The sequence below is a fragment of the Camelus ferus genome, chromosome 12 (assembly GCF_009834535.1).
Source record: "Camelus ferus isolate YT-003-E chromosome 12, BCGSAC_Cfer_1.0, whole genome shotgun sequence".
NCBI classification, from domain to species: domain Eukaryota; kingdom Metazoa; phylum Chordata; class Mammalia; order Artiodactyla; family Camelidae; genus Camelus; species Camelus ferus.
The window spans coordinates 32810692-32820477 of NC_045707.1; the positions used below are offsets into that span (position 1 = coordinate 32810692).

The window sequence follows — 9786 nt, forward strand, 5'->3', positions numbered from 1 at the left end:
TACCATCTCATGCATTAGTATATATCATCTCACAATTAACCAGAATATTCACTAGCTAGAAAGTCACATAGCTGTTACTATTATGTAAATTATCCATTTTGTGAACTGTATCAAGTAGATTTTAATATTTGCTTGACTTCTCCCTATACCAGTATCTTTTTCCTTCCCTTACATTTTGTTGCTTTATTTAATGAACTGAGTCTTACATGAAACAGTACTTTTTTTAAGAAACAATATTATTTTTGTACTTTGAAACTGTAATATAAGTTCAAAACCTCTGATGAGTTTTAAAATACACATTTTTGGCCAATTATTTTGAAAATAAGGTAAATTTGGAAATGGGAATCATGGGTATATGTGTATGTGTACACATACTAAAATAGATTTTAACAAATCTATTTTAATACATTCTAATTACACTATAAGCATGTTTTCCCAAATCTTGCTAATCTTGTTAAAGACTTAGGAAAACATACTTAGAATTTAGAAAGATACCTGTGAAGCAGTCAGCAGTATGTTGACTGAACTGTTGCAAATAAGTAAATAGTAATAAGTAATTATGAAAATAGACCTGCTTTAAAAATTAAAAACTTAGTTTCCTCCTGAGTTTTGTCATCACTTATTAGAAAATGGGCATTTTTTTGATATGGGAATGCCTTACCTCAAGGGTTGGCAAACTATAGCCCTATGGGCTTATTTTTGTATGGCCTGCTAGCAGTGGTTTTACAACATTTTTAAAGGTTGCTTTAAAAAAATGTGATAAGAGACCAGGAAGTGTATACGCTACACAGCTTAAAATACTTACTCTCTGGCCCTTACAGAAAAAGCTGGCTTACCCCTGCCTTGCAACTTCCAGGTGGCTCCAGAAAGTGAATACTAAAACACTTTAGACTCTTAAAATCAGGTAGATACTGTGTATGCTCCAATGTTAGAATGAGCTGTTTAATTAGCATAAGCCAGAAAAAAAAATTCTACTTTTACTCCTAAAAAATTCCATTTTATTCCATGTACTGTGTAGAATATTTTTGGAAGTAATGGCTTACTTAAGAACTCAACACCCTGTTAAATCTTTAATGAGGTTTTAAATAAATTATCAATTGTGTTTTTTGAAATGTATATTCATAAAGGAACATTCCATGGTTCTGTGGTATTCCAGATAGTGGTTGGATATAGAGGGGTATTAACACAGGAAAGGAAAACAGAAAATGGGAAAATAAGAACAGATACCCTTTTCTTTTCTTTCTATTTTATAATTAGTAGTATTAAGCTTTTTGTTTCTCCACATACTTAGCTTATTACAGTAGATGTCCTTGTTAATTTGAGCCATTATGTATATTTTCAGGGTAATTAATGAGGGTAGTAATGCTATTCATAATATCTTTAATCTCCTAAAGTTTTCATATTTAAATTATACAGCTAGTAAACTTAGAAATTTGTTTCTACATTATTTGAAACTTACATTTATAGTCTAGCCTTCTAAGTTCTGTGTAGTAATGCGTAAGTGTCATAATATTCTGCATATTCTATTAATGCAAACTGAAGAGTATATATAAATACAGTGTATATATTTCATTGATTTTTTATTTAGTCAAAACAGGGAAAAGTATTTTAGTTATCTATTCACAGAATTGTAGATATTCTTTGGTACAATACTAAAACTCTACAAGTAGTAGTTTCTTAAAGATTAGTGGCAATGTGGAACTTGAAACCATGTTAGTGAACTTTTCATACTAAAGCCCTTTGGTCTGTTTTGCACTTGGAATGAATCTTTCAAGCACACAAGATTTTATAGCTCATGATTGGTCATTTGGAAAGTATTGGTTCACTGGTTATGCAGATCTTCCAAATGTTGACACGTTTTATTATGCTATACTCAAAAGTCACATTTGTTAATATCACATCAGTCTCATTACAGACGTTTTCAAGTACTGTGAAGTTGTTAGGTTCATGGCAATGGATGCAAGTTTTTTGAAATTCTCCTTTTCACTTGAAAGTTTGAGTTTTATCATTGATAACAGAGTCAGTTGTTTTTCTGGAGTTGATAGGCTTAGGCTTACTTCATTCACTTGTTGAGAAATGGCTGTGAAATGGTCAAGTCTGAATAATTTGCCATTTTTTCATCTACAAATAGTATTCCTTAAAAAAAGTGGCTAATTCACTCTTACAACAATGTTACTTGAAAGCAAATTATTTTTAAAAATCTGTAATAAAAAAATGAAAAGAAAACATAACAAAATGTTAACAGTGGTTATCTTAGGGTGGTGGGGAAATGATGACTTCTTTTTTCTCCTTTTATGTTTCTGTAATGAATAATAAATTTTTATTATGTTATATAGTTTAAAGTATTATATAAAGTATGTTATTTATAGGGCAATATACACATAAAATCAAGTGAATGTCAATTACTAAGAATAATTAGTTATTTTCTCTATTTTTTCTTATTAGGATTTAGGCCCTGAATATGAAGATATATTTAACACCTCATTGCAGTGGATTTTAGAAAATGGAAGAGATGTTGGAATAAGGTAAAGGGTTTGATTTTCTCTTCGACCATTTTGTAGTATAAGAAGTGATTTTGACTCTAAACTCTCCCTTAATTATTTTTAAATAGGTGTGTTGGTCATGGGCCTGAGGAAGAATTGACAGATATAGTTGATGTACAGTTTTTACAATCCACAAGACCGCAGATGTCTTTCTGGTGTCGTTTTCGACGTGCTTTTATTACTGTCACCCACAGGTTATTGTTGTTATGTTTAGGTAAGTTGTGAGGATAAGAAAGAAGATACGTTTTAGTCTAGAATTTTTGTGTTTCTATTTCACAAAACACCAGGGCTGGGAATATACATCTGTGATAGTTGCCATTGTAAATCACATCCTTCAGAAGGTATAGTAATACCGAGGGTTTTTATAATGTCAGTATCAATCTAAGGGCTTAGAAAACAGTGCTATGAGAAGTGGGAATAAAACTGTCATAAGAAAAAGCAAATGTAGTGCATAGATAGAAGTCTACTTTAGGAAGCAGAACAAGAATGACAAAAATTTAGCTTATTTTAGAAATAATATAAATTAACTTCATTAAACTTATTTTTAATTTAAAAAATATCACTTAGCTGAATTAAAATCAGAATCCTAGATTTTATGTGACTTTTGATTGATAATAGGCATTTAGGAGATATTAATTTATTTTTTCTGCATAAGTCCTTTAAAAACAATTTGTTTCACTTAAAGTAAGATGCAGTATATTTACAGTCTCGTGAGACTCAGTTTTCTAGTAGTTTAATGCTGCAAAGAAAAAAGTTTGTAAAACATAGTTATGTTACTTTGTTTTCAAAACAAAAAATAGAATTTTAATGTTCAGTTGTTACTGTAATGAAATTGTTTTTCTGGAGAGATTAAGTGACACTGGGAAATGTTTAATAGTAAACTTTTTAATGTAATTTTATATGTAACTAATTCAAACCACTGTCTTGAAGACTTACTCTGTTAACCCATTATGGCAGTTAAAATAATCACTGTAGAAACTGTCAAAATGTTTTGTTTGCTTTATTTTGTTAAAACCAGATTTAACAACTGATGCAATAACTTCAGGTTACAGTGAATATTACTGAATGCCATTGACCACAATTTTTAAAACAATACATATAAATATTGCAGGTGTAGTGATGGTTTGTGTTGTTCTACGTTACATGAAATATCGCTGGACAAAAGAGGAAGAGGAAACGAGGCAGATGTATGATATGGTGGTAAAGATTATAGGTATAGTATTTGTAAAAATCTAAACTATTTCTAGAATAGTCATTATGTGATAAACTACATCATGATGTCCACTGATTGATTAATTTGTAAATTTGTTTGATTTACTTTCAGATGTTTTACGAAGTCATAATGAAGCTTGCCAGGAAAATAAAGATTTACAGCCTTACATGCCTATTCCCCACGTGCGAGATTCCTTAATACAGCCTCATGACAGGTGTGTTCAAAGCATTATGAGTTGAAGTAAATCAGAATGTTGGTGTCTTCTGTCACCGTGAAAATTGTGTTGAGAGTTGTGACCCTTCTCAGCTAGACCTGGTTTACTCTAAAGTCTTTATTTTGTACTTTAAAGTTTTTTCTAAATTTTCATCTATTCTCCTCCTGATTTTGAGTGGCATAATAGACAGAAAGATTTCGAAACATACATTTTTGATTCTTTGTTTCAACCTGTCATTTTCCTTCAAATGACAGGAAAAAAATGAAGAAAGTCTGGGATAGAGCTGTTGACTTCCTTGCTGCTAATGAGTCTAGAGTTCGCACGGAAACACGAAGAATAGGTGGTGCAGATTTTCTAGTTTGGCGGTGGATCCAGCCTTCTGCCTCCTGCGACAAAATATTAGTAATACCTTCTAAAGTGTGGCAAGGTCAAGGTATGTATTTTTTAAAATGTAACTTTTTTTTAAACTGCAAGTCTTTTATGTGTTTAAAGTAAAAGATTACACTGAAAGATGTATGAAGGCAAAACTCCCTTCCAGTTCTGTCCCACAGAAGGAATCAGTGTTGACTTCTTACATTTCCTCCCACTTTTCTCCTTGCTGATATAAACATGGTTTGTCTTCACTGTGATGTAGTACTAGATACATTACTTTGATTTTTTCCCTCTTTCACTTAATCCAGCAACTTAGTATTAAAGATATAACTGCATTCTTTTCCCCTGATTTTTATGCAAATACAACACACACATAATTTGTTTTATATTTAAAACATATGTAAGTGGAATCATAACTTTTTAACTGCTCTTGTTTTTCAATTTTTGCTTGCCTTTCTCTTTTTCATTAAGACTCTCACCTGCATATCCTGTGCCAAGTGGCTTTTGTGGGTATTCTCCATATTTTTCTTAATGCTTGCATAGTTGCAAGAACAGGTATTTATAAGTTTATAGAAAGATTTGGTGTTTGGTTGCCTTATGTACCCAAACCTCTACTAGTGATAACTGTTACCTCATTTGAATTGTTTGTATCCCTATGGTTAGTTGCAAAAAGAAATTTCATGGCTAGTTTAATTTGTATTCCAGACTAGTAGTGAGTTGAGTTTCTTTTAATCTTGTTGGGTAAAAAGCATATTTACAGCGTTTGCTAAACATGCTATATGGGAAAGGTAAATTGTTTTGAAATTGAAATAAAATAAAATCCAGTCTATCCCTTTTCTCTCTAATTGATTTTCACTTTTGAAGAGCTTGAATAATAGGTTCCATAGTCGTGGTATAAAAATGAAGCTTTGATATTGCCAAAATGACACTAAACCATAAACTATTTGCTTCAAAGGGTACATACAGAAGAGTCCTCTGAAACCAAAAACAGAGAATTTGAAGCCAATCAGGTCGGATTACCTTAGTGCCTGATTATAAAGCATGTGGAGTCTCAGCCTAATTTTTTCATAGAGCTAATAGTTGGTGCTCATGTATGCATTTGAAGTTCTAGGCCATTGTTTTTATTCATGTGAATTTTTTTTTGTCATTACAGTTGTCTTATTTTTAAAATGTGAGAGTTTCAAGATGAATCCAAAGGCAGTTTTTCAACTAGATAATCCATGTTCTTACAAATTAGTAGCAGTATGACTTATTTAAATGTGTTAAATTGGACACTTTATAATCTCCAGGATTTAAAACTTCTGATTATTATTTCACTATATCATTCTCTTTAGCTAGGAAAAGGCTGCAAATGTGATAAAATACAAGTTTAGGTTGGTTATAGTCGTAATGTGAATTGATACAATATTTTTTAAGTGTCCTGCTACTTTTTATATTAATGTTTCATCCAGGTTTCAGTATATTAAATGGTCACAAACTGTGCCAAGTGCTGAGCAACCTTAATTTGCATGTTTCCAAATGGGCCATGTAAAGAATTGTAATTTTAATCTCCCTTTACTTGGCAGTCTTTAATAAACAGTTACAGTGATTAGGGGTTCTTGAACCTAGAAAGGAATTAAGAGTAAAGACATCTGCTAGTTGGCAAACAGGAAAAAAGTGTAATAGTTGAGGTAGTTTTAGCCTGAAGGCAGAAAATCCTGAGACAGAACACCTAATTAGCTATTTGCTTGAAGTACACCAACTCAATTTTTGGATGGTTGTGGTGATAAAATGAAAGTCTGTAGACATATAGCAAGAAAGATTTGAGTTCTTTTAAGAATTTCATCATAATAAGAATTGTTACAAGAGGCTGATGAGAAGTTGTTGGAATTTTCCTTAATGATGGTTATACATCTTTTGCCTCATTTAAGAACATATATCTCTAATATAGAAAGAATTTAGTTTTAATATTACTTACATTTTATGTCACTAAATATATAGTCTATTTAAATATAACTAACTGACTCTGACCTAGCTTTTTAAAAATATTAATACGTAAGATAAATTTTGCTTCCATTTGAATATATCTGAGCACAAATGTTGTGCTGTATAAAAATGGGCATATACTGGGGGGTTGTGATGGTTGTTTGTGTGAAAAGATAGTTTAACTTAATCACATGCTTGATGTTTCTCTCCTTATAAATGCAGTGGTTTAAAAAGGTACTTGGCTAGAGGGTTGGTAATTACAGTAGTCTTTTGAATTCACTGCCACTACAAGCTATTGTCATTTAATGGGACTTTTCCCAAATAATTGTTAAATAATCAACCTTATTTAATTTTTAGTTCAATTTCTAAAAAAAAAAAAAAAAAAAAGTTAAATATAAAATAGGTGATAATATAACATTAGTATCTCTAAAGGGTTTAAAAGCACCGGTTAAAAAATAAACAATACCTTCTGGGGAGCCAGAGATTTATGCTTCTGGCAGATGTAGTCTTTGGAATAACAGCATTCATTTGAAGGATCCAAAGGTAGTTCCTGAGGTATTTGAAATGTATCATTCAGTAACTACTATATCTCTACATAGCTATGGTAATTAGAGTTTAGTTAGGGAGGCAAAGCTTATATTATAAAAATCAATTTGATCTTTGGGACTACTCTCTGACTAGACTTGGCCAGAAATAGTGTCCTCCAGATCTGTTACTTTGTGGAAACTTGGGTCTAGGCCAGGGTAAAGTGGTATGAATGCTTCTGTTTTCTCTGGTTCATCCCCTGCTGGCCCAGGCCATTATTGGAATTTCAAGGAAGTCAGATCATCTGCAGTTAAAAGGTCATCTAAGAACAGAACCTATACAATGCTAGAGAAGTTTGGAAGGTACTAGAGGTTCACAGAACTTCTTAATCTGGGGTTTGGCAAAGATTTTTTATGTCTAGTGACTGTTCCTCCACCCCACATCAGGCACTGTGTAGACATTTTTACCGCAGATGTTTCTTATCACTGATAATTCTGAAATCTTTAATTGATCCATTCTGGTCTTCATGATAAACTCATCCTTTCAACTTTCTTGCTTTATTATTTGGGTTTAAAAAAAAAAAAACTTAGCATCTCCAATTCTCTAGTACACCTACTTTCTCCATTTTTTTCCTGTCCATCTTAGTGTCCATGATCCATCTTTTTGATCTTGCTAGTACCCTTAAGTCATTACCTATTCGTCATCTTATCTGATAAATTCCAACCAAGGTGAAACTGTTTGTCTATCCCTGTCTATATGCAAATAGCTGAGCATAGCAGAACGTCATACGACTGGACAGATTGGTACCTTCATAAGTAATCAGCCTCAGTTAGGCTCTAAGCACTACCTGCCTTTTATGTTCTTACCATTTTTTACTAGTCACTTCACTTCCGTATTCAATAGCAATTTTAGATTTCTTCCCATCTTTTCAAACTTTTGTCCTTCTCTTCTCTAATTCTCTGTTGATGACTAAAATAGAAGCAATCAGATTATACCTGTGTCTTGATTTCCACCACCAAATCTACAAAATTACCAGAATCTACACTTATCCTCACTTCCTATTCCAGCTGAGAAGCTGTGTCACTTAACAAGGACCTAAGCCCTTCCCTTTAGATGGTCCCTCTGGATCCCATTCTGTCTAGTCTTTTCAGGTGTCTTCCTTTACTGTGTTTTACATCTCTGCCTTTTCTTCAGCACTTTAACGTACTGTAGTTTCATCTTTAAAACACATTTGCTGCACTCTACATTGTCCTGTAGCTGTCACCCTGTCTCTCCACCTCTTTATAGCCAGATATCATTAAACAGTTTACTCACTGTCTTTACTTTTTCACCTCCCATTTATTGTTCTTCAGCTGACTCCAGTCTGTTTTCTGTCCCCATCATTTCAAGGAAACAGCTCTCAAATATCAATATGGCTAAACTCAGTGGATGTTTTTCTTTTCTGTCCTTATTTTACCTAACAGTGTTAACAATTGCCTTGGAACCTTCTTGTTTTGGCTTTGTGGTTGCCACTTTCTTCTGGTTTTCATCCTACCTCTTAACCATTTTTTCAGTCTTCTTTTCTAGATTTTCCTGGATCTCTAGGTTCTGGAGTCTTTCCAGACCATTTTTCATTATTCCCGTGTCTTCCCAGATGATCTATGCTTCGAATTCATTTACCATATATATGTTGATGACTTTCAAATTTAGATCTTGCACTACGTTTTCTATTCTGGTTTTCAGATTTTTATACTCAGATGTATACTTTTCTTCTCTACTAAGAAGCACCACAGATTCAACATGTGCACAAACCCAGTGTCTTCTCTCTCCAAACTGACCTCTCCTCCAATATTGCTTTCTAATTAATAATACTTACCCCTCCTCGGTTGGTTCTGCCAGAAACCCAAGAGTCATTCTTAATCTCTCCCTTAGCCCCCATGTGTGCTGTCTTTAAGCAAGTCATGTCAAATCTACTCCATAATATGTTGTGTTTCTGTCCATTTATTGCCCTCTGCATTGCTGGCCTGTCTTATCCACATTACTATCATCTCCCTGTTAGACAATACTAATAACCTTCTAACTGGTCTTCTTTCATTCATTTTTGCTTTCATTTAATTGATTCTCCACATAACAGTCTAAAAATTTTATAATTTTAAAAGACAGATTTCATCATTTTACTCCTCTCCTTAAAACGTTTGAGTGGCTTCCTATTGCTCTATGGTAACATCTGAATACTTTAATGTGGCCTACATGGTCCTGCATAATCCAGCATCTTCCTCTTCAGGTTTATCTTTCTGTGGTCCCTACTGTAGTCACAGTGGCTGTCTTTTAGTTACTTGAATATACAGTTCCTTCTTGCCTTGGGCTTTGTATAAGCAGCCACTTTTGCTTGAGATGTCCTTTACAACTCCCTTTACTCTTCCTATTTTTATTTATTCTTTAGGTCCTGGCATAAATTTTACTTCTTCTGTGAGGTGTTATCCGATATTCACAGATTAGCTTAAGTTACATTGACAGCTTTCTGTACTCTTCTTTCTTAGGATTTACCACAATTATGATTTCTTGGGTTACACTGTTTTTCATCTCCCTCTCCCACTAAACAGAAAACTGTCAGAGCAATAGATTGTGTCTATCTCAGTCACCTTAATTCAGGGATCTGGCTCATAGTAAAAGCATGCAATGAATATTTTTTGAATGAACTGAATGACTGAATACTTTTCAACAAAAGGGAACAATAGAAAATAGTAAAACAAATTTGTTTTTTTATAGCATTTCATTTAGATAGAAGAAATTCACCACCAAATAGTTTGACACCGTGTCTAAAGATTCGAAATATGTTTGATCCAGTTATGTAAGTATTATGATCAAAGTACATGTAATTTTTATTTGGAATATTTGACTGAAAAATGCATGATAAATACACTGCAACTGTAACTGTCTGTAACTGAAAAATCTTTTACTTCTGAATATCTAAC

General features: G+C 32.8%; 1 protein-coding gene across 1 annotated transcript in view; it reads left to right on the forward strand.

The window, feature by feature from the left end:
* LEMD3 (LEM domain containing 3) overlaps positions 1–9786 on the forward strand; it is a 57204-nt gene that overhangs the window by 43317 nt on the left and 4101 nt on the right. Inside the window, exons 5-10 of the mRNA XM_006174242.3 lie at positions 2446–2525; positions 2612–2757; positions 3655–3756; positions 3868–3970; positions 4225–4403; positions 9581–9662. Of these exons, the coding sequence (XP_006174304.3) occupies positions 2446–2525; positions 2612–2757; positions 3655–3756; positions 3868–3970; positions 4225–4403; positions 9581–9662 (692 nt within the window). The remainder of the gene's footprint in view (positions 1–2445; positions 2526–2611; positions 2758–3654; positions 3757–3867; positions 3971–4224; positions 4404–9580; positions 9663–9786) is intronic.